The 25,728-nt window shown below is 41.5% G+C and overlaps 1 gene segment (V, D, J or C); it reads right to left on the bottom strand.

Annotated features, from left to right (window-relative positions):
• Positions 1-7,809: 7,809 nt before the first annotated feature.
• LOC141253255 (T cell receptor delta constant-like) overlaps positions 7,810-25,728 on the bottom strand; it is a 72,841-nt gene continuing 54,922 nt past the window's right edge. The window contains 2 exon segments of the C gene segment in view: positions 7,810-7,877; positions 9,305-9,562. Coding sequence covers positions 7,810-7,877; positions 9,305-9,562 — 326 coding nt within the window.

Here is a 25,728-nt window from a genome sequence, read left to right as displayed (position 1 = left end):
CCAGCACATAATTAATTATACAACTTAAAGAGAAGCTGTCGTCAGGATCAGGCATATTAAACTAAAGGTATGGCCATAAAGGCACTGTTATAGTGATTTAATAGGTACCTTTGCCGTAGAAATCCTGGTTATTCTTTAATCATCATTAGAAATTTGGGTGCAATAAGTTGTTCGTGCATCAGGGTGGGTCTGTGGGGCGGGACTGTGGGTAGGGTCTTCAGCTCTGCCACCATCTCTCAACTGCTTTGAGTGTTCGTATCTCCAATCCGTTTAAAATTTCACACCAGCGCCATTCTAGCCATGAGCGGCGCTTGCACACATTGATCTGGTTGCAGGCTTCAGTAAAATGGTGTTGGCGCATGTGCTGATTTAGATCTCGACTCAATGATTAGCCCAGATCTCAATCTGTGCAAAAGCATGGCGGCACTGTTTTACAGAAGACCGCCAAGAGGTCAATATGCGCATGCGCCGACATGGCGCTATTGCATTAAAGCCTGCAACCAGATCAATCTGCCTAAGCACCGCCAGCTGCTTGGACGGTTCCGGCGTGAGATTTTAAACAGATTGAAGATACGAACACTCGTGGCAGCTGAGAGGCCGTGGCAGAGGTGAAGACCCTACCCACAGTACCTACCCACAGTCTCGCCTCACAGGCCCACCCCCATGCATTAACAATTTATTGCATCCTAATTTCTAATGATGACTAAAGAATAATCAAGCTGTGGATTTCTACAGTGAAGGTACCTATCAAATCAGTAGAATAACGTCTTTATGCCCATACCTTTGGTTTAACATGCCTGATCCTGATGACAGGTTCTCTGTAAAGGCTGCTCCCGGCTGCTGCTTGCCGTCAACCTACTTTGATTTACATGGGTGACGCCTGCTGCGTCACCCAAATACCAGAGTAGAATTGTTAGAACCCTCCTGTTAGTTTTTTTTCTATTTTGTGGTCACGTGACCTGCTGCCTATTTATTCCAGCTCCACCCTTCTGGCTTTGCTGGACTTCAGTGTTACTTTGACTCGTAATCTAGCCAGGTGCTTTGTACCTATCTCTATAGTTTGCTTGGTCCTTGGACCTCTAAGTATTTTTGTCTGTTTGTATTTTTGCTCCGCTACAACTTCTGCTAGGAGGTGTCCAATTTTGTCCCAGTCCTTAGTACTTTTAGGGACCCCTCCCTTATATCTATAGGTCTGCGTTCAGACTAGCTGAGGACGAAGGCGGGTCTGTTCACAAGGAACAGGTTGCCCGCTGCATCGTAGGGAATCAGCTTAGTCCTATTGTAGGGACAGTTTTCCTATCTTTCCTTAGTTCTTGTAGCAGATCATAACAGTAAGTCCAGCCAAAACTAAAAAACTTCAAGCAAAGAATTCCGGGGATCAGAATGGATTCTGTTCAAGATTTGGCTCAGCGCCTGCAGGGATTGTCTCTAGAGGTGGCCGAGCTCCAGCAACACGTGTGTAGCTGTCTTGGAGCGCATTTTGTGGAACCGAAGGTAGGACTCCCTGATATATTTGATGGTAAACAACAAGATTTTTTTTCCTTTAAAAATGCTTGTTTATAATATTTTCGTTTGAGACCCAGGTCCTCTGGGAATGAATCACAGCGCATTGGGTTTATCATGTCACTTTTGCGCAAGGAACCACAGGGATGGGCCTTTTCTCTCCAACCTAATGATCCGTGTTTTAGATCAGTGGAAGATTTTTTTTCTGCTATGGGGTTGTTGTATGAAGATCCTGATCAAGTCTCATCTGCTGAGACACATCTGAGACGTTTAAAGCAGGGGTCAGGTGATGTTGAAAATTATTGTACACACTTCAGAAGGTGGTCTTCTGAAGTGGAATGGAATGATTCGACATTAAAATGTTCGTTTCTTGCTGGTTTAAGTGAAAGGGTTAAGGATCTGCTGATTGCTTTTCCTGCACCTGGAACCTTGCAAGAAGCCATGCAATTAGCTATACGGGTGGACAGGAGACTGCATGCTAGGGTTAATGAGGAGAAAACTCCTGCTATGGCAGCTCCTAGTCATCAGAGGGTCTGCTCAGACGACGGAGAACCAATGGAGATTGGGGCAATGTCACTCCGCTCTCAGGAAAAAGACCACAGGTTTTCCAAGGGATTGTGTTTTTATTGTGGTAAATCTGACCATTTTGTTAAGAACTGTGAGCTTCTGTTAAACAAAAAAAAAAAAAAAGGTCAGTTATGCCCGTATTGCTTGTTTAAACTCTAAGGGAGTATTTATTTCAGGGAGCACCTCATTGCAGGAGGAGTTGATTGAATTTCAGGTATTTGTGGATTGTGGTTCTACACTGAATGTGATTGATAAGGGATTTTTGGAAAAACTTAAATTGGAACCCAAACCTTTGTCATCTCCTATTTCTGTGGTTGCTGTTGATAACACTCCTTTGAAATGTGTTACTCACAAGGTTTTTGAATTTCCCCTCACTATTAATGGTATTCACAAAGAGAATTTGGATTTAGTGGTATTAAATAATTTACCTTCTCCAGTAGTTTTAGGTTTGCCTTGGTTAAAACTGCACAATCCTTTACTGGACTGGTCTACTAATGAGATTAAATCTTGGAGTCCTAAGTGTTATGATAAATGTTGTAACGGTCGCATTGCTGCTGTGGAAAAAGGGGAATTACCTGTACCTATTCAGGATTTTTGGAAGTTTTTTTCGGAGGAGGAGTCGCAAATTCTACCTCCTCATAGGGACTATGATTGCACCATTGAGTTTGTTCCTGGAGCTACTCTTCCCAAGAGTCGCTTATTTAATCTTACTATCCCTGAAAGAAAGGCCTTGGAGGAATACATACAGACGAGCTTGGCTGCTGGTCACATTAGACCTTCTAAGTCACCTGTGGCTGTTGGATTTTTTTTTGTAAAAAAAAAGGACGGCGGTTTACGTCCATGTCTGGACTTTCGCGAAATTCATAAAATTACTGTACGCAATTCCTACCCACTGCCGTTAATTCCTGACTTGTTTAACCAGTTAGTGGGGGCCAAGTGGTTCTCTAAAATTGATCTCCGGGGGGCATACAATTTGTTGCGAATGAAGGAGGGTGATGAATGGAAGACTGCTTTTAACACTCCGGTGGGTCATTTTGAGAATCTGGTTATGCCTTTTGGTCTTACCAATGCACCAGCATTTTTTCAGAACCTTATTAATGACATCCTGAGACCTTTGATTGGTAAGAATGTGGTGGTATATTTGGATGACATTTTGATTTTTTCGCCAGATCTGGAGTCTCATTGGCAGAGCGTACGTGCGGTATTGCAGTTATTAAGTGACAATTCACTTTTTGCTAAGCTGGAGAAATGTGAGTTCGCTGTGCAGAGAATTAGTTTTTTGGGCTACATTATCTCCAGCGAGGGCTTTGAGATGGACCCGGTGAAGGTTCAGGCTGTGCAGGAATGGCCTAGGCCTATTGGTTTAAAATCGATACAGAGATTTTTGGGTTTTGCCAATTATTACAGAAAATTCATTAAGAATTTTTCTATAATTGTTAAGCCGCTGACCGATCTCACCAGGAAAGGTGCGAATACGGTCCAGTGGACTACTGAGGCCATTGAAGCTTTTGTGTATCTCAAGGAGAGGTTCAGTTCTGCCCTCATCCTTATGCAGCATGATGAGACCAAGCCTTTTTTGATCGAGGTTGATGCTTCTTCGGTGGGGGTCGGTGCGGTTTTGTCTCAGGAGAACAATGATGGGGTTCATCCCTGTGCTTTTTTTTCGAAAAAATTTTCTGAAACCGAACTTAATTACGATGTTGGTAATCGGGAATTGCTGGCTATCAAACTCGCATTTGAACATTGGCGTCATTTCTTGGAGGGTGCTAAATTTCCCGTTCAGGTTTTCACTGATCATAAGAATCTGATCTATCTAGATGCTGCCAAGTGCTTGAATGCCCGTCAGGCTAGGTGGGCACTTTTTTTTTCGCGGTTTAATTTTTCTGTTACTTACATCCCGGGTACTAAGAATGTTAAAGCTGATGCTTTATCTTGCAGCTTTTCTCCCATGGTTGGTACCGAGGAGGAGGAGAGCATTTTACAGGAAGGAGTTGTGATAGCAGCATTAGACTCCGTTTTGGAAGATGGGATTCTGAAAGCCCAGGAGGATGCCCCATCTAACACTCCCCATGGGAGGTTGTTTGTACCTAGAACCTTTAGGAGAGAGTTGTTTGTGGAGTATCATGAGTCTTGGTTGGCAGGTCATCCAGGAATTTCTGAGACTAAGAGACTGGTAGGTCGCAGTTTTTGGTGGCCTGGGTGGCAGAAGGAAATCATTAAATGGGTACGTCAATGTACGGTGTGTGCTAGATCAAAGGCTTCACATGCTCCTGCTGCGGGATTGCTTTGCCCTCTGGAGGTTCCCTCCTCCTGGAAGATTAATCCGGTGTTTCATGTTTCCTTGTTGAAAAAAGCTGATGTATCGGATAGGGATGGCACTGTCACAGTTCCTCCGGTGATGAAAGACGGTGAATATGAAATTTCTCGTATCCTGAATTCCAGAAGGTATAGAGGGAGATTGCAGTATCTCGTCGCTTGGAAAGGTTTCGGTCCTGAGGATAACTCCTGGGTAAGGGCAGATGATGTCTCTGCTCCTAGACTTATCAGAGCATTTCACAGGAGGTTTCCTGATAGGCCTGGGCCTGGAGGATCCGGAGGATCCTCAGAGAAGAGGGGGTACTGTTAGAACCCTCCTGTTAGTTTTTTTTTCTATTTTGTGGTCACGTGATCTGCTGCATATTTATTTCAGCTCCACCCTTCTGTCTTTGCTGGACTTCAGTGTTACTTTGACTCTTAATCTAGCCAGGTGCTTTGTACCTATCCCTATAGTTTGCTTGGTCCTTGGACCTCTAAGTATTTTTGTCTGTTTGTCTTTTTGCTCCACTACAACTTCTGCTAGGATGTGTCCAATTTTGTCCCAGTCTTTACTACTTTTAAGGACCCCTCCCTTATATCTATAGGTCTGCGTTCAGACTAGCTGAGGACGAAGGCAAGTCTGTTCACAAGGAACAGGTTGCCCGCTGCATCGTAGGGAATCAGCTTAGTCCTATTGTAGGGACAGTTTTCCTATCTTTCCTTAGTTCTTGTAGCAGATCATAATAAGAATCCCGCGCTTTCACAGAGAAATAGCTGGCTCGTCCCTGCGCAGTATGCTTTGCCCAACTGCGGGTAAAGCCGAAAAACAGAAGTGCACATGTTCTGGCACATGTCTTTCCGGCTCACGTACCGGAAGTATTTTGCGCCCATTCCTGAGCGCATGTGCACCGATGTTTCTTGCTCTGCCCGCAGAAGGGCAGTAGGTCAGAGCATAGTGTGCAGGCAGGAGTCGGCGATTTCTTTGCGCAAGCGTGGGATTTCACCCGGCTATTTGGATGATGCAGGAGGCATCACCCATGTAAATCAAAGCAGCCATACAGCAGGGGGAGACATTAAAATGTTTTTTTTGGGGTTATACAGGGAGAGTTAGAGGTTATATAAGGATTTAGGGAATGCAGCGCAGACGCTAAATAAGGTGATATTTTTAGCTGCTACAGTGAAGAGCAAAAGGGTAACAATGTTTTGAACTTTTGACTTTCAGGCTCCATATCTCATCATCCACTACTGCTTTGAACGTGAGACTACCATCATTTTATTGATCTTCATCTTGGCTATCTCATACATAAATTTGACTTACAATTATTTAGCATATGATTAGTTATTCAGATTCTTGTCATGTCACTGTATTGTTACTATTTTTCTCCTGATGATGGAAAAATCTTTTTCTTTCTGTATACTAGAAATTACAACCTGTTTTCACATTTTCTAATAGCTCAATGTGTATTAGGTTGATTCCCAAGCAAAAAGTTACTTGTTTGAATGAAGGAGCAGCCATGAAGAAGGGGGGTCGATAGGGGTCTCTCGGCCCCAAAAATTGCCAAACTGCATCACGTGAGTGCCATGACAGTTGGAATAATATGAAATGAAGTCCGTCCATCCATTCAAAAACCAAGAGGTGGATATCCAGGCAAAATATTAGAGCCAACAAGTTGGCTCATCACAAGGTTTATTAGTTCTGGTGCGACCAGCACAGTAGTGGAGGTGACTCGTATGCATTGTAATAGTGAGATCACAGACATCCAAGCAAGCACCATGCAATGCATGTTACACAAGTCTTGAATGGTGGCTCAAAAAAAGGTGAAGAAGCCTCGACTTCAATATCGTCATAACAAGTGTCGACTCGAGTTTGCAAAAAAGTACAAAAAGTGGACAGTAGAAGATTGGAAACGAGTGATTTGGAGCGATGAGACAAACGTCAATAGACTAGGCTCTGATGGGTGCAAATGAGTCTGGAAGAAACAAAGAAAAAAGGGGCTAACGGATGGAGAAATTGAATGAACTGTCAAGTTTGGTGAAGGAAACCTGATGATATGGGGTTGTTTCACAGCCAAAGGCATTGGATACTTGACCAGGATATATGGCGGTCTCAATGCTGAGCTATATGTGAGTTTCCTACAAGACAAATTACTTTGTAAACTCCGAGTACTATGGGTATGGAAAGGACGACATAGTTTTCCAGCTGGACAACGACCCAAAGCATACGTCAAGATTGGCGAAGAAATGGTTCAATGACAATGAAGTAGAGGTGCTGGATTGGCCTCCACAGTCCCCAGACCTCCACCGAATTGAACACTTGTGCGTAGAATTGAAGAAAAAACTGTATACATACCCAAGTGAGTTCACCAGTATGCACCAACTTTGGGAACATATAAAAGAGACCTGGGATCAGATGTCGGTTGACACATGCTTGAATCTGATCGAGAGTATGCCCCAAAGGATTCAGGAAGTGTTGAAAGCCAAAGGTGGATTTTCAAAATACCAACAAAATAATAAAAATGTGAATTTAGATTTTTAGGAGCAAAACAGTAACAATGCAGTGACATGACACGAATCTGCATAACTAATTATATGCTAAATAGTTGCAACTCAAATTTATGTATGAGATAGCCAAGATGATTGTCTATAAAATGATGGTAGTCTTACGTTCAAAGCAGTAGTGGAAGGTGAGATATGGAGCCTGAAAGTCAAAAGTTCAAGACAATTTCACCCTTTTGCTTGATACTTTATGTCACTAAACTGGTGACAGGTTCCCTTTAAGTACAAAAAAACACTAACTAAATAAAGCATGAGTGTCATTAAAGAGGCTATCTTGTACTTTAAAAAAAAAGTCATTGACTGCTCCTACCAGAGATTCAGCTGCTCCCTGTCAACAGAGCAGCAGTTTCTCTTCCTGTTGACAGTGCGGGACTACTGGCATCATGCTGATTGACAGCTGGCTTCCCCCAATTAGGTGGCAGAGAGCCAGCTGTCAATCAGCATGATACCAGTAGTCCCACCCTGTCAACAGGAAGACAAACTGCTGCTTCGTTGATGTGACGTCTGTGGAAGTCTGTGACCACTCTGTGCGGGCAGAGGATGGCGCTGGGCACAACAGGCAGGTAGGTAGCAACTATCAGCCTGTTAGCACTTAGGCACATTTTTTTTAAAGTCCTGGATATACCCTTTAATGGTGTTATAGGAACAATTGTATCCTGGGCATGCACAATTGGCAAAGTAGCACGGGATGGCAGTCATTCGCATGAAATATCCATATAATGCATGGACACACAAAGTCCACCAGAGTGCCCCATGATGACCATATTGACGGTATACGATAATAAAGCATATGGACAAGTGCCATCATACTGAGGCAACAGCTATTACTGCCTTCAGTGTATTCCCCAATAGTTCCCAGAACAGAAGTAACATATTGCTTAAAACACATCACTTACGAGAGATATCTGTTCTCTCACATCTGCTGTCTGTCTCCTCTTCAGCTTGATTATTAGTACCTGCATTGAAGGAAACAGTTTAGTGATCTTTTATTTTAGTGTTTCTGTGACTATTGTCTTGTAATTTGTGATAATTTATCAAGCATTTACTGTACATAGTAGTTAGGAATCTAAAATAAAAGGCATTGTATAACAGTATGGAAGCATATTGTTGGAAAACCATGCTACATTTTCTTCCCTAAGAGATGGTCTCTGTATTAGGTTGATAAGTTCTGTTGCATTTGAAGCTGTCCCATTTTAAAGGGAATCTGTAATGATGGACATGGCGTCTGATGTAAAGGCAGCATGTTATGGAGCTGAAGGTCCTGCTCCCAGAGGGCAACAAAACGCCATCCTCTGAGAGTCACCTCAAACCGCTGCCTGAGGCGAGATGTTCATCTCACCTTATGGCAAAAGTGGGATGGAGTGAAGTAATAGAATATTTGAGTTGTAGAAAATGTCCAAGTTATATAATACTCTTTGAAGTACAGTTAAGTGAAAAGTTAGTATAATGACGAAGGCTCGCCGAAACGTGCGTTGGGGCGGACATGCACCAACCCAGCAAGCTGCATTATCCCAAGATCCCCTTACTAAAGGTATATATGGACCCTGCACATTATGCTAATATTATTCACAGGTGTACTGTTTTTAATAGGTGCAAGTATGCAGAGGTTTGGATCATGGGTGCTTAAAATTATTAACTCTAATTGTCTTTTTACTTGTAGTTTGACATAACCAGGCACTTTCTGGGTGGACCGCAGGTCCTGTTTGCATCTGTACATGGGTTCCGTGTCATTTGTCTCTACACTTGTAACATACACTTTTGAACCTTTTGTCTATTTAATAAAGTTTCTATTTTTATATGATATAGTTCATAAGGACTTTTTTGATCGCCTTTTTCTCCTTGTTGGTAATAGTTAAGTGAAAAGGTGCTGCATTGTTTCTTAGAGCAAAGTAACCTCACATCCATTCAAATGGACCTATATACATTTGAATTTTTTTTTTTTTACAAAATTTATACTAATTTTCCAGCATGGTGTACAATGTAAAAAAACAATGATATTGTTATTGACTGGACCTGAAAATTGTATTTGTAGCTATGTCCCATTTTATAGCATAGTAGAGAAGGAAAACTTGCAGCATCAAACTGTGCAGACCTATTCAAAGATGTTCAATATAGACTAGACAGGAATTGCTTTACAATTTGTAAAATTTGTAAAATTTGTAATTTTTTTTCACTTACAATGGACCTAACAGTGTACATTGACTTAGAATGAAGTTTGTTAAATTTTTGTGGAGGCTTCAGTATTTTTGATTCAAAGAGCAAATTATTTTTGCCTTCAAAAACAGCAAAGAAATGTAAATGCAGACTAAAACATATCAAAGAATATGAATAATTCCAGTTACTCTGAAAACCATGTCAAAAAAAGAGTAAAACATATTATCACCTTTTGCCTTTACAGTTGTCAAGTTTTGAGGCTGTTTGACCTCACATGTAAAGTCCTCATACTTCCCATTCTGAACACTGACCGCACTGTACAATCCATCCTTGGATAAGATTGTGTGAACATTTTCTTGTTTGGTTTTATTAACATAAAATTCAATATCCTTGGGGTAGAAATCTTTTGCCAAGCAGGCGATGGAGGAGACATCTCCTTTAGCTTTTAGCTCAAACACTTCTTCAGGAGGAGTAGTAGGCTTGTTACCTGGAATATCAGAAACATCAAAGTTGGACAATAATAATTTTAGTAACATACAAAACAACATGGATGTACACTAACTACAGCATGCCTTATTCCCTATGGTCACCCAGAAACAATCTGACAACCTAAGGCTTCTTTAGATGAGCTGATAATGGTCAGAACATTTGTCAGAACACTCGTTTACTGATTAACTTATGTAAACTAGGAGGCATTCAATTGACAAATGTAAAAAATGCTCATTCATTGGATGATTAAATTGTTTATGCCAGCATTACAGTCATCATTATTGGTAATGTAGCACCCCGAGGGTTCGGTTGCTACAGAGGTATTGCATCTCACCCAGATGTGCGATATCTCACTTCCAGGTAAGGATGGAGTGTGGCTCAGGACCCTAACACCCACATGCACTACACCACATTTCCGGGGGACAGCTCGACGGTGCTCCCATTAGTTATGCAGGCACGAGTGAGCATGTCCCTGGCTGGAGTGGGGGGAGGGAACACCTAGAGAAGGGAACCCGGTAGTGTGTGCGTGGGGGAAGTAGATCCTGGGTGCACTCTGTACAGGAGTATAAAGGGAGGCACCATCTTGGAAAGGGAGTGAGTTGAGAGAGGAGAAGACAGGGAGCAGAGCTGCTTTATGGGTTCTGCTCCACAGGCAGGCCCTGTCAGGAGGCCTGAGCCTGGAGGAGGAAGAGGAGCAGACTGGGCTCCAGGAAGGACAGAGGGGACCCCAGGGGTGTGGACTGGCTGGTAGCCACCACACGCCCGCCGCTACCTGAGTAGGGGGGTCAGGTCAAGAAGATGGGAACCGGATCCCAAATTAGTGGAGGAGAGAAACTACCCTCAACTAAGAACCGGAGGCTGCGACATTACATGTGGAGCAGCCCCTCACCACACCCGCTAGAAAGGCACCACCTAGGACCTGGGAAACGCAGGCCAACGTTTGCCCACCAAGAAGGTCCGAGGCAGCTGGACATAAGCGTGGTCACTAGGGTTGAAGACCAGAGACAGGGGACATAAAGGGGGTCCTGCAAAGCACTCCAGAAAGACCTGGGAGTTAACCGAGCCCCTCACCTGGTGAGCACAGCGCGACACAGGCGGCCACCTCTGCAGCGGTGGCCTGGAGCAGTAACCGAGTAACCGTGAGTAAAGACCCTGAACTGCACCACCAAGACTCCGAGTTGTCTTTGTTGCGCTCGTGTACCACCATCACCCCCATCATCTATCCCTGCTGCCCTGAGGCCATACCCCTCCCGTTGGGGGTTATACCACCACGCTGCACATTCTCATACACCTGGCCTCAGTGGACTGTTCTGCAGCGGCGGCTTCAAAGCCGCACTCAACGGGTGGCGTAGTCGATCAAGTTAACATCTACTGCCATAGACCGCCACTTAGTCTGACTCCCTGGGCACGGACCGGATCACCGCCACGAGACTACAACCCTCAAGAGATCCGGCTCCGGGTAAGCTCCCGCGTGCGCAACGCAGCGCGACACAGGCCCAGGGGCGCGTCAGTAGCACATCATCCTGTTTAAACAAGAGATGTGCTGCCGAAAATTATAATATTCTTGTAGATTGCGAGCCCTCGCGAGCAGGGTCCTCTCTCCTCCTGTACCAGTCGTTGACTTGTATTGTTCAAGATTATTGTAATTGTTTTTGCTATGTATACCCCCTTTTTCACATGTATATCGCCATGGAATAAATGGTGCTATAATAATAAATAGTAATAATTCTATGCGCACAGAACGATCATATTAACAATCATTCTGTGTGCATAAAATTCTGATCAGTCTGTCTAAACAGGCTAGCAACTGATCACCGATCAGCTTGCGTATAGCCGATCATTGATCATTTAACTGCTGCAGTAGGCAGGAGAAAATGCACCATTAGTATGCTGCAAAATAGCTTAGCAAAATTCATTTTTATGAATTTAGATTAGAAAATAAAGTCAGCTTACAATTTTTTTTTTTTGTAGACTTTTGAAACTGTACTGTGCATGAAATTATACAATAGACCTATTCTGATGCCTTGATATTGCTGTCGTTATAGACCATATTATTGCTACAATTCCCATACCCCTCTCTGGGTGTTGCAGTCGTGTTATGGCCGTCTGAGACTTCCTATAAAGTGGCTGCTTAGCTTTTATTCAAATTATATTTAGTGTCATATTGGAAGACAGATACATATCATGTAAAAACTTAATTGTCTGTTTGCAAGAATGTAAGAAAATGTCAGTGAAATATGAAATCTTTTTTTGCCATTCTCCTAATTTACAGTGGAATGAATATGTAATTCCTTGTATATTGCCAAAGTATACAGCTATATATACAGATCAGACATAACATGAAAACCATGTGTGGAATATGACCAAACATACCAGTCTTCACTCTCTATGCTCAATAATGTCCATGACCTTAGCACTGGTTGGACCACTTTGGTCTCTACCCACCACTGCATGCTGAGAACCTACAAGAACTGTAATTATGGAGAAGTTCTCACTATGTCATTTGGCCATCACAATTTGAACCTTGTCAATGTTGTTCAGATTGCTGTATATCCCACCCCATATTTCTCATACTATTTACTATACTTGCTAGTATCAATATTGCAGATCAATGTATATGTATCATTGACTGAAATTAAAAATAATATGAATACTAACCACTTGTGGACTGCTCAATGACTCTAAATATTGAGGAAGTCTCCTGACAATTCTTCATCCATATTTATAAATGATGACTCAATATCCAGTGTGTCTGAGCCTGTTAGTGCTGCTGAGTCTTGTAAAAAAGTCATAGCAGCACCCAGTAGGATGCCAGTGCCGAATTAGCCCCTTAGATGGTGATGGAGGGGGTTCTGTTACCCTATGAAAGATTGAAAATTGCTATGGCAGCTATGGGTGTCTAAAAAATGTCCCGTAAAATAATGCATAGCCTAACAGATTGCCACTTACAGGCACTAATACTTTGGTAACCTGAGTATACAAAACCATTATACATATGATCAGCATAGCACATTGTGAAGTTCTGTACTGAGGCTATTAAAAAAACATTTTACCCCATCCCGACTTAGGACGTTTATGTGCATCCTACATTAGCTACGGGTTTGTGGCTCCATACAGTGCAATGTTATACAGTCAACGCCTGCCTCCAAGTCAGCTCTGATCGCTGCTGTTTAACCACTTAAATACTACTGTAAGTTTTTTACAGGGCATTAAAGTGGGTCGGTGCCAGTGGGACTTCTGTTCCGCTGCCCATCATCCCCCACAGTCCAGTTACGAGGTGCCGATGGGTTGTCATGTAGGTCTATTGAGCACATCACCACCATCTTTATAGTTCCATGAAGTCCATACTGAAGTGTTGCAGTATATTGTGCAAGTGATTAAATGATCGCAGGCTCAAATCCTAAAAAATAGTGTAAAGTAATAAAATAAAAAATAATTAAAAAATATTTAAAAAAATAGTAACATAAATGTTTGAATCACCCTCCTTTTCCAAATCCAAAAAATAAAGAATTAAAAAAAACATAATTGTACTTGTCCATAAAAGTCTGATCTATGAAAATATAAAATTAATTGAAAAAAATAAAACAGAAACGCCAGAATTTCTATTTCTCGGTCACCGCTGCTCCCTCCAAAAATGCAATAAAAAGTGATCAAAGTGATTTCTAAAAATGATACCTATAAAAATAACAGCTTACCATGCAAAAAATAAACCCTTGTACATTGACGGAAATATGAACCGTTACAGGTTTCAGAAAGTAGTGACAGAAACCAAATTATTTTTTTTTCAAAGTTCTGATTTTTTTAACTACTAAAATATGAAAAAAAAACACAAAAACATACAAGTTCTATCTTGAAAAATCATGTTTCCAGGGCATATTTATTGCATAATGACTACTGTAAATATGAACCCCATCCCCCCAAAAAAAAATTGTGTTATGTTTTCACCAGTTGTGTGCACTTGAATTTTTTTCCCTTTTTTTCAGAACACTACATAGCAAACAAATGGTGTCATTCAAAACCACAACTGGCTCTACAAAAAAACAAGCCCTGATATGGCTATGCAGATGCAAAAATAGAAAAGTTGTGACTTATGGATGAATGGAAGGTGAAAATGAAAAATTATCTACTTCAGGAAGGGGTTAAATGAAAGATTATAAAAAAATATTTTAAAGAATCAATAGTAAAAAGAAGATAAATCCATTTTCTGCTTTGTTAACCACTTCCTGACTTATGGTGTACTGAAACTTAGCTTGAATCTATCCTGGCAGATGATGGCTGTATTTCTCAGTCATCATCTGGCTCTATCAATTGCGAGTGGAGTAGAGCTCTGCCCGCTGCTGTTAACCTGTTAAATGCTGCTGTCAATCTCTGACATTGGCATTTACAGAGCATGGTCTGGAGGTGCGCTGTTCTAACTGTCTATTAGCACCCCTTTGATATGATCACAAGATGCCGATAAGTTTCCATGACAGACGTTCATCTGCGGATTGCTTCCATGCCTGTCACGACCTTCCTGGTCTTCAAATGAAGCTGTGATTGTTGTACAAACTATCAGCCAATTGTAGTTTTCAAGTTCCTTTAGGGGACTATAAAGTAAAAAATAACATTTTTAAAAACATGAAGGAAATTAAAAAATAACAATAAAACGGTCAATTTAGGGCAAAAAAATAAGACCTCACTCAGCTTCAGTGACTGAAAAATGAAAATGTTGTGGGTCTCAGAAAATGGCAACACAAGTAATTTTTTTTTTATGAATTTCCAATTTTTTAAAAAAAAACAACTGAAAAAAAACCCTCAAAAAACCCCCCACTAAAAATGCATGTTTGGTATATCACCATAATCGCACTGACCTGAAGAATCAAATTACTACATAATTTTAACCATAGAATGAATGAATGCCATGAAAACAATTGCAGAATTTATTTTTGCAATTTCACAGCACTTTGATTTTTTTTTCCCATAAAAAAGTTATGGTTCTTGGAGGAGGCGGAAGAAAAAACAAAACTGGAAAATTTAAATTCACCATGACGGGAAGGGGTTAATGTTATGACCCATTTAATACCTTTAACATTACATTTAAGCATGGGCAAAGTAGAAGAAAAAATCAGTAAAATTACATTTTTCCCCCTTGAAATAGAAAAAAAACTTCTATATTTATCAAAATGGTTTTATTAAATATTATAACTCACCCTGCAAATGACGAACCCACATACATTTACAATGATGTCGCATCATAAAATCAATTTTTTCTTGAACTGTGGTGTTATTATGCAAAAGTAATAAAACATTAATAAACTGTGCAACTATTCATACTGTATAGCTTTAATTATTCACATTATTCATTCTAAATGGTAAAAGGTGTAAATTTAAAAATCAAAACGGAATGGCCAAAATGCGGTGTTTTAATTCCATTCCCCAAAAAGTTAATAAAAGTTAATTTAGATGTTACATGCACCCAATATGGTGTCATTTAAAAATATCACTCATCTAACAAACACAAGCCCTCAAAGAGCTATGTTGATGGAAAGATCAAAAAGTTATGGCTCTCTGAATGCGCTATAAAAACGTAACATATTCTACAAAAGTTGGCACATTAATGAGGGGTTGTGGGTCATGAAAAATTAGACATTTATAATATTTTTTTTAAATAATGAATACATTTTCTTTCCTGTAGCCGACATTTTTATGTAATTTGTAGCATATTTATAGTTTAATAATATTAAAATTATACCTAAAAATGTTAATAGTTCAACTTAAACAACAAATATTCCTAATAAAATCTATATTAAAGACTCATAATTAGGTCTACTAAAGTCGATTACTGCTTATAACATTCAAAATGGATGTAAACCTCAATCACTCAACTACTGAAAAACTTGTAGTAAATAAAATCTTCCCAGATTTTCCAAAAATGTTCTGAAAGCGATGGACATAGAAGATAAATCTGTATGCGCATAATGTTTGTTTTCTAAACTTACTTGTCAGGACTAGTGTTGAGCCACCCCCGTAGTGTTCGGGTTCGGTTCGGTTCGTCGAACACCGGGATGTTCGAGGAACTGTTCGTCGAACTGTTCGTCGAACACCTTAGAACACCGTCGAACACGGTTAAAACCAATGGCAGGCAAACAAAAACACATAGGAACACATAGAAAACACCTTCAAAGGTGTCCAAAAGCTGACAAACTGCTCAGAAGACGCTTTCTTTAAAAAAGCCGGCCGGCAATTCAGCAGCGGCATACACCGGTACCCGACAATTTAGAATAGAAGGAATAGAGAATCACACATAGATTAGATAGATAGAAACATGTCAGTCACATATATATGAAGTACAGTGACAGTGTTGCTTACTGTACTTGTCATTTAGTGTAAAGGATTTATTAAAAAATATAATAGTGTTTTGGTGCACCGTCTCTTTAAAAAAGCCGGCCGGCAATTCAGCAGCGGTACCCGACAATTTATAACAGACAGAATAGAGCTTCACACATAGATTAGATAGATAGAAACATGTCAGTCACATATATATGAAGTACTGTGACAGTGTTGCTTACTGTACTTGTCATTTACTGCAAAGGATTTATTAAAAAAAATAATAGTGTTTTCATGCACCGTCTCTTTAAAAAAGCCGGCTGGCAATTCAGCATCTGTACCCGACAATTTAGAATAGAAGGAATAGAGAATCACACATAGATTAGATAGATAGAAACATGTCAGCCACATATATACGAAATACAGTGACAGTGTTGCTTACTGTACTTGTCATTTAGTGTAAAGGATTTATTAAAAAATATAATAGTGTTTTCGTGCACCGTCTCTTTAAAAAAGCCGGCCGGCAATTCAGCAGCGGTACCCGACAATTTATAACAGACAGAATAGAGCTTCACACATAGATTAGATAGATAGAAACATGTCAGTCACATATATATGAAGTACTGTGACAGTGTTGCTTACTGTACTTGTCATTTACTGCAAAGGATTTATTAAAAAAAATAATAGTGTTTTCATGCACCGTCTCTTTAAAAAAGCCGGCCGGCAATTCAGCATCTGTACCCGACAATTTAGAATAGAAGGAATAGAGAATCACACATAGATTAGATAGATAGAAACATGTCAGTCACATATATAATAAGTACAGTGACAGTGTTGGTTACTGTACTTGTCATTTAGTATTAAAATAAAGGATTTATTATTAAAAAAAATTGGCGTGGGGTTCCCCGTAATTTTAGTCTCTAGCGGAGGTTAAGCAGACAGCTGGGGCAGATGTTTGAAGCCTGGGAAGGGTGTAATACCCACGGAGCTTCCCAGGCTACTAATATCAGCCCCCAGCTGAATACCTAGCCTTTACTAGCTATTAAAATGGAGGACCCCCCCCAAAAAATGACGTGGGGTCCCCCCTAATTTAATAGCTAGCAAAGGCTAGGCAGACAGCTGGGGGCTGATATTAATAGCCCAGGAAGGGAGCCATGAATATTGGCCCCCTCCCAGGCTAGAAACACCAGCCGTCAGCCGCCCCAGAAATGGCGCATCCATAGGATGCGCCAATTCTGGCACTTAGCCTCACTCTTCCACGCTGCCCTGGTGTGGTGGCAGGGGGTAATAGGGTTGGGGTTGATGTCAGCTTATAATGCCAGCTGACATCAAGCCCAGGTTAGTAATGGAGAGGCGTCTATAAGACACCCCCATTACTAACCCCATAGTCAAAGTTAAAAAAAAAACCACAAACACCCAGAATAAAGTCCTTTAATTGAAATAAAGACACAATTCTTTATTGTTCTAAATTAAACCATACTTACCATCACGCCCATTCCAGCTGAAGCCAACGATCTCCTGCAATAAAAGAAAAATAATAAAGCAACCTCATCCTTACCTTTCCATGGTTCCCAGGACAGCTTCAGCTCTGCTACATCGAGATGACAGGCTGGACCTGCAGAACGCTGCCATCCAGCCTGTCATCCCGCAGACACTGAGAAGCGCAGGCATGCTTGCGCTACTCAGTGTCTGGCTGTGACGGCATCCAGATGAGCCGAGGTCATGTCCAATGAACTCGGCTCACCTCATGTACGTCACTGACAGCGTGGGAAAATTCTCCTGCACTCAGCGCTTCAGCGTGAGAATTTTCCCACGCTGTCAGTGACGTGCATGAGGTGAGCCGAGTTCATTGGACATGACCTCGGCTCATCTGGATGCCGTCACAGCCAGACACTGAGTAGCGCAAGCAAGCCTGCGCTTCTCAGTGTCTGCGGGATGACAGGCTGGATGGCAGCGTTCTGCTGCGGTCCAGCCTGTCATCTCGATGTAGCAGAGCTGAAGCTGTCGTGGGAGCCATGGAAAGGTAAGGATGATGTTGCTTTATTATTTTACTTTTATTGCAGGAGATCATTGGCTTCAGCTGGAATGGGCGTGGCGGTAAGTATGGTTTAATTTAGAACAATAAAGAATTGTGTGTTTATTTCAATTAAAGGACTTTTTTCTGGGTGTTTGTGTTTTTTTTAAATACTTTACTAGAAATTCATGGTGGTCATGTCTAATATTGGCGTGACCCCATGAATTTCGGGCTTAGGGCCAGCTGATAATGCCAAGCTGGCCTTAACCCCTTTATTACCCAGTGAGCCACCGCACCAGGGCCCTGGATGAGTTGGGTACAGCGCCAGAAGATGGCGCTTCTATGAACGCGCCATTTTCCGGGACGGCTGCGGACTGCAATTTGCAGCGGGTGGGGCCCAGAAAGCTTGGGCCTCCCTGCGCTGCAGATTCCAGCCCCCAGCTGCCTAGTTGTACCTGGCTGGACACAAAAATAGGGCGAAGCTCCACGTATTTTTTTTTTAAATTCATGAAATTCATGGAATAATTAAGAAAAAAAGGGCTTCCCTATATTGTTGTGTCCGGCTAGGTACAAATAGGCAGCTGGTGGTTGGGAGCAGCCCGTTCCTGCCTGCTGTACCTGACTGGACACAAATATAGGGCGAAGCCCCACATCAATTTTTTTTTCATTATTTCATGAATTTCCTGAAATAATTAAAAAAAAATTGACGTGGGGCTTCGCCCTATATTTGTGTCCAGTCAGGTACAGCAGGCAGGAACGGGCTGCCCCCAACCACCAGCTGCCTATTTGTACCTGGCCAGACACAACAATATAGGGAAGCCCTTTTTTAAAAAAATTATTTCATGAAATAATTAAAAAAAAATTGACGTGGGGCTTCGCACTATATTTGTGTCCAGCCAGGTACAGCAGGCAGGGACGGGCTGCCCCCAACCACCAGCTGCCTATTTGTACCTGGTTGGACACAACAATATAGGGAAGCCCTTTTTTTCTTAATTATTCCATGAATTTCATGAAATAATTTAAAAAAAAAATGCGTGGGGCTTCGCCCTATTTTTGTGCCCAGCCAGGTACAACTAGGCAGCTGGGAGCTGGAATCCGCAGCGCAGGGAGGCCCAAGCTTTCTGGGCCCCACCCGCTGCAAATTGCAGTCCGCAGCCGCCCCAGAAAATGGCGCGTTCATAGAAGCGCCATCTTCTGGCGCTGTACCCAACTCATCCAGGGCCCTGGTGCGGTGGCTCACTGGGTAATAAAGGGGTTAAGGCCAGCTTGGCATTATCAGCTGGCCCTAAGCCCGAAATTCATGGGGTCACGCCAATATTAGACATGACCACCATGAATTTCTAGTAAAGTATTTAAAAAAACACAACACCCAGAATAAAGTCCTTTAATTGAAATAAACACACAATTCTTTATTGTTCTAAATTAAACCATACTTACCGTCACGCCCATTCCAGCTGAAGCCAATGTCTTCTGCAATAAAAGTAAAATAATTAAGCAACCTCATCCTTACCTTTCCATGGTTCCCACGACAGCTTCAGCTCTGCTACATCGAGATGACAGGCTGGACCGCAGCAGAACGCTGCCATCCAGCCTGTCATCCCGCGGACACTCAGAAGCGCAGGCATGCTTGCGCTCCTCAGTGTCTCGCTGTGACGGCATAAAGATGAGACAAGCTCATGTCCAATGAACTCGGCGCACCTCATGCACGTCACTGACAGCGTGGGAGAATTCTCCTGCTCTCAGCACTTCAGCGTGAAAATTCTCCCACGCTGTCAGTGACGTACATGAGGTCAGCTGAGTTCATTGGACATGAATGAGCTCACCTCATGCACGTCACTGACAGCGTGGGAAAATTCTCACGCTGAAGCGCTGAGTGCAGGAGAATTTTCCCACGCTGTCAGTGACGTGCATGAGGTGAGCTCATTCATGTCCAATGATCTCAGCTCACCTCATGCACGTCACTGACAGCGTGGGAAAATTCTCCTGCACTCAGCGCTACAGCGTGAGAATTCTCCCACGCTGTCAGTGACGTGCATGAGGTGAGCTCATTCATGTCCAATGAACTCAGCTGACCTCATGCACGTCACTGACAGCGTGGGAGAATTCTCACGCTGAAGTGCTGAGTGCAGGAGAATTCTCCCACGCTGTCAGTGACGTGCATGAGGTGCGCCGAGTTCATTGGACATGAACTCGTCTCATCTTTATGCCGTCACAGCCAGACACTGCAGAGCGCAAGCATGCCTGCGCTTCTCAGTGTCTGCGGGATGACAGGCTGGATGGCAGCGTTCTGCTGCGGTCCAGCCTGTTATCTCGATGTAGCAGAGCTGAAGCTGTCGTGGGAACCATGGAAAGGTAAGGATGAGGTTGCTTTATTATTTTTCTTTTATTGCAGGAGATCGTTGGCTTCAGCTGGAATGGGCGTGACAGTAAGTATGGTTTAATTTATAACAATAAAGGAATGTGTCTTTATTTCAATTAAAGGACTTTATTCTGGGTGTTTGTGTTTTCTTTTAACTTTGACTATGGGGTTAGTAATGGGGGTGTCTTATAGACGCCTCTCCATTACTAACCTGGGCTTGATGTCAGCTGGCATTATAAGCTGACATCAACCCCAACCCTATTACCCCCTGCCACCGCACCAGGGCAGCGTGGAAGAGCGAGGCTAAGTGCCAGAATTGGCGCATCCTATGGATGCGCCATTTCTGGGGCGGCTGACGGCTGGTGTTTCTAGCCTGGGAGGGGGCCAATATTCATGGCTCCCTTCCTGGGCTATTAATATCAGCCCCCAGCTGTCTGCCTAGCCTTTGCTAGCTATTAAATTAGGGGGGACCCCACGTCATTTTTTTGGGGGGGGTCCTCCATTTTAATAGCTAGTAAAGGCTAGGTATTCAGCTGGGGGCTGATATTAGTAGCCTGGGAAGCTCCGTGGGTATTACCCCCTTCCCAGGCTTCAAACATCTGCCCCAGCTGTCTGCTTAACCTCCGCTAGAGACTAAAATTACGGGGAACCCCACGCCAATTTTTTTTAATAATAAATCCTTTATTTTAATACTAAATGACAAGTACAGTAACCAACACTTTCACTGTACTTATTATATATGTGACTGACATGTTTCTATCTATCTAATCTATGTGTGAAGCTCTATTCTGTCTGTTATAAATTGTCGGGTACAGATGCTGAATTGCCGGCCGGCTTTTTTAAAGAGACGGTGCATGAAAACACTATTATTTTTTTTAATAAATCCTTTGCAGTAAATGACAAGTACAGTAAGCAACACTGTCACAGTACTTCATATATATGTGGCTGACATGTTTATATCTATCTAATCTATGTGTGATTCTCTATTCCTTCTATTCTAAATTGTCGGGTACAGATGCTGAATTGCCAGCCGGCTTTTTTAAAGAGACGGTGCATGAAAACACTATTATTTTTTTTGATAAATCCTTTACACTAAATGACAAGTACAGTAAGCAACACTGTCACTGTGCTTCTTATATGTGTGACTGACATGTTTCTATCTATCTAATCTATGTGTGAAGCTCTATTCTTTCGGTTCTAAATTGTCGGGTACCGGTGTATGCCGCTGCTGAATTGCCGGCTTTTCATGTTTCACTGTGAGCACTGTTCCCATCGTTTTGGGCAATCACTGTAATGCCACAACCACCATGGCTGTGGCATTACAGTGAGTGGCAGACAATCCCTGCATGATTGGTGCTCTAAATAGCGCCAGACATGCAGGACACGCTTTTGGTGCACGAACAGTTATCGAACATAACCTCGAACAGCCGAATTTTTTGCAAATCGTTCGGGTTCGTCGAACAACTCGAACACCACCCAAAACAGCTCGAATTTGAGATTGGCGAACAGTTCTAGTCGAACACCGCTCATCTCTAGTCAGGACATCAAGTCTTGTTCCAGATCCAAAAATTAGACCTTCTCGTTCCCAATAATAATTATACACAGTGTACATTCACTGTAATAAAACCTACATTACTTCTAGAGAAAAATTAATACATAAAGATCGGCATTTTCTTGTGTGGGAAAAGTGTACAATGAGCGTGAATAGAAATGACAACATTTACTGTAACTACGGCAAAAACAACATTATATAATGATATACGTGCCTCTTAAAATATAATCTTTAGGGTTTGTGCACACGATGCAGAAATGCTCAGGATTTTTTCCTGAGCGTTTCTGCATCTCTCTGGCAGGAAAAAACGCATGCGGATTGTACATGCGGTTTCCTGCCAGGGACATGCGGAAATGAAGCGGTCTTCACTTTCATTTCCGCATGCGGGTTGACAAGCGCTTCCCAAGCGATTTTAGCATCACTTGGAAAGTGCTTGTCAACTTTACACTATATAAATCCATGCAACCGGCATGGATTTATATAGTGTGTGAATGTCAAAAAATAAAAAATAAATCTATACTTTACCCTCTGATGGCCCCCGGTGTCCTGCTTCATCGGTCCCGGCTGCCGGCAGTGAAGACTTTAGGACCTTCCGACGTCAGCGTCACGTGACCCGGTCACATGACTCTGACGTCAGCGAAGGTCCTTCATTCAACCGCGAAGTGCCCGGGAAGCCAGCAGGACGCAGCGCGGGCCGTCAGAAGGTGAGAATATATATATTTTTTATTTTATTCTTTTTTTTTTAATGGTACCTGGGTCTGAATGAGAGTCCTCTCATCCACACCCGGGTACCATCCGCACATTAGACCGCATGAAAAGCGCATCAACATATACAGTGATGCGGATTCCATGCGGTCTAATGCAAGTCAATGGCGGCAAAAGAGCAGCGTTTCCGCAAAATTAATTGACATGCTGCGGATTTTTGACCGCAGCGTTTACGCTGCAGAAAAATCCGCATCATGGGCACAGCACATGCGGATTTCAATTGGGGAACATTGCTGCCCTTCTACCATGCGTTTCCGCGGCGTTTCCGCAACTGCAAAAACGCCGCGGAAACGCATGAAAAACGCATCGTGTGAACTCAGCCTTATAGTTATGAATAGAATAATTTTTATGTAATTTCTTTCAGCTTTGGTAATTAATATCATTCTATGATGGATAGAACATATATACTGTAAGTGATCTGATTATCTGGGTATTTTATATTTAATTACATTTTTTTCATTTTGGGACATTTGAAGTTCATAATTTTTGTACAGGTGACAGCTATGTTTTAATCACTGTGGGGTCCCAAATACACTGTGAAATAAACCCATTCAGAAACTTCTTCCTAGAAAGCTCATATATATTGACTGTTTATAGGATTTTTAGACTATAAAATTTATCCAAAATATATTTAGTCTTTAAAAAAATAATTTAATATAATGTATAATACATATTGAAAAATTAGACCACTAACACAGACTTTATACCTCACTTTAGCTCTGAAATGGAAGTCTCTCTGCTGCCCAGGTATCAGCAACGTAAGCACTGGCAGTTTCTGCATTCATAGGATGCAAGATGGCGACAGTCACGTGATTTATCAATTTTACGCTTTCCATCTATGTTTGGACATGTGAAGAACAACACTAGAATGCATTCAGCATATACACAGATACAGGAGAGTCTGCTGCTTGCATCTGTGGATGCATCCAACTAATGTTCAATGCCGGACTGATGGAGATGACGGCATTACTTGGCCTCGATAGTAGAAGGAAGCACAGCTACAATGTTGGACTAAATGCCCTGTGTCTTTCTTCCTACTATATTAGCTGCACTGTAAGACACCTACATATGTTAAATTACAAACCACATACAGGTGCCTTAATAAAAAATAGCAAAATGTTTCCTTTTAATCACCTAACAACTTACTTTTACATATATAACTACCAATATCCCACAATGATGAAAGCAGAGAACCACTGAACACAGTTTCTTATATAGAATCTAAATAACTTACCTAAAGTGATCCGGCATCTGATAGAAGAGTATTTTGTGTTTACTTTCAGGCTTTATAATAATTGAATAGTTCGAACTCTCTTACACATTCAGCAATGTAAAGAAACCACAGTCTTACTGTATTAACCAATAAAGGGAAACTCCAGTACATCCAGAGTCTTTCATGTGAATTCATGTAGTCATGATGTATCATCCCAGTAATGTCATTTGTAGGTTTCTGAATATTAGACACATAGATACATGGTTGAAAAGGTTGAAAAAAGACACATGTCCTTCAAGTACAGCCTATAATTTAACCATGTTGGTCAAGAGAAAGTCAAAGACCTCTTTGAGGCAGATGCTGATTGTCCCATATTAGGAGACTAAATCCATGGATCAACATCGAATCTCATAAATCTAGTCCCGATAGTAATAAAACCAACAAAATCAGTTAGTTTTGAATAATAAAATATGATATATCATCCCATGGAAATATCCTATTGACTAATAATGCTACCTTAGCACTTTTGTCCTCCTTTTCATTTTCCTTAGAAAATAATTTTATGAGTGATAGCCAGTGCCATGGAGAAGTTGTGGAATTAACCTGATTCATAAGAAAAGGGGATAAGAGGAGTAGACAGAGGGGTGCCTGTGAACAAGGCAACTATCATGAATTTCTGGGTCCCGTACAGCCAAGAAGTCTGGATCCTAATGGTGCTTGCTGAAAAATTGCACTGGGTTGGACATCCTCCTATAATAAGAAAGACAGGATTATCATCACTTTTTATATTTTTCCAGATGAGACAAAGCTCTCTGGTACAGTATTGTCTAGTGGATGTTAATAGGCTTTTGGACACATCAGGTGTTTGGGAATCCACTTATAAAAATAGATTCAACATATATAAATGTAAAGTTCTGCATTTGGTTATTAATAATCTGCAGAATTCATGTTTTAAGGAAGCAAAACATAGATCCACTTGTAGAGAAGGAACTGGATGTTCTTGTCACTCACAGGCTTAATTATGGCATATAATGTCCATCAAGAATTTCCAAGGCTAGTAGGATATTGTCAGGTATTAAAAGAGGAGAGGACTTGCAGGAAATGGATGTAATATTACCACTTTACAAAGTGTTAGTGTGACGTGGAACCTACAGTTCCGTTCTGGACACCAGTTCATAGAAAAAATTTCCTGGTGTTATAAATGGTACAAACAGCTGCTAACTTAATAAGGGGCATACAGGATCTTATTTATGAAGAAATAACAAAATAATTAAAGTGTTGTTCCCCAAATCACAAGTTATTCTCTCAGGAAAGCCAAGAAAGGGGCTCTTCTTCCCCATCTTAAATGGAATGGAAGTGCACATGCTCAGGCTCTACTCCATTTATTGTTAATGGGATTGTGGGAAATAACCAAGCTGGTCTAATTGCTACGCAGTTTCATGGACAATGAATGGAGCAGAGGTTGAACATGAGAATCTCTGCTCCATTCAAGACAAGGGAAAAGAGGAAAATCTCCAGCGTAGGATAAAGTTAAAACATAGTAATTTATTGAGTCCAAGATAAAAAAAAATTCTTTGAGTTCATCCGAGAAATACAAGCATCACATCAATCTGCTCCAGTGAGGAATTACATCAGTCAAATCGACGCGTTTCAACTCAGACGAGTCTTACTCATGATCTATAGTCAAAAAGAGGCAACTCACATATATAAGGTTAGTAAGCCACCATCCAGAAACAGGTGCCCTCATTAGTGAATGAAATAACAAGCTGTCTAAATGGGAGGAAAAGGGTTAAAATCAACAACACAGCTAGAAGGAAATGTAAGGAATGTGAGCTCCATAGGAAAAGAGAACTGATAAGAACAATAGCCAGAAAACCAAATCATGAATTCACTAACATCAATTGTACTGTAGAATTAAATCCTGCTGAGTGTTTAAACCATAAGGGATACGGGTT

This window comes from Phyllobates terribilis, unplaced genomic scaffold, assembly GCF_046119375.1.
Source record: "Phyllobates terribilis strain yellow unplaced genomic scaffold, ASM4611937v1 Scaffold_1__5_contigs__length_1240528914, whole genome shotgun sequence".
Classification (NCBI taxonomy): domain Eukaryota; kingdom Metazoa; phylum Chordata; class Amphibia; order Anura; family Dendrobatidae; genus Phyllobates; species Phyllobates terribilis.
The sequence above is the reverse complement of the archived record's forward strand: the minus strand, read 5'-3'. Positions and strand labels throughout refer to the sequence as shown.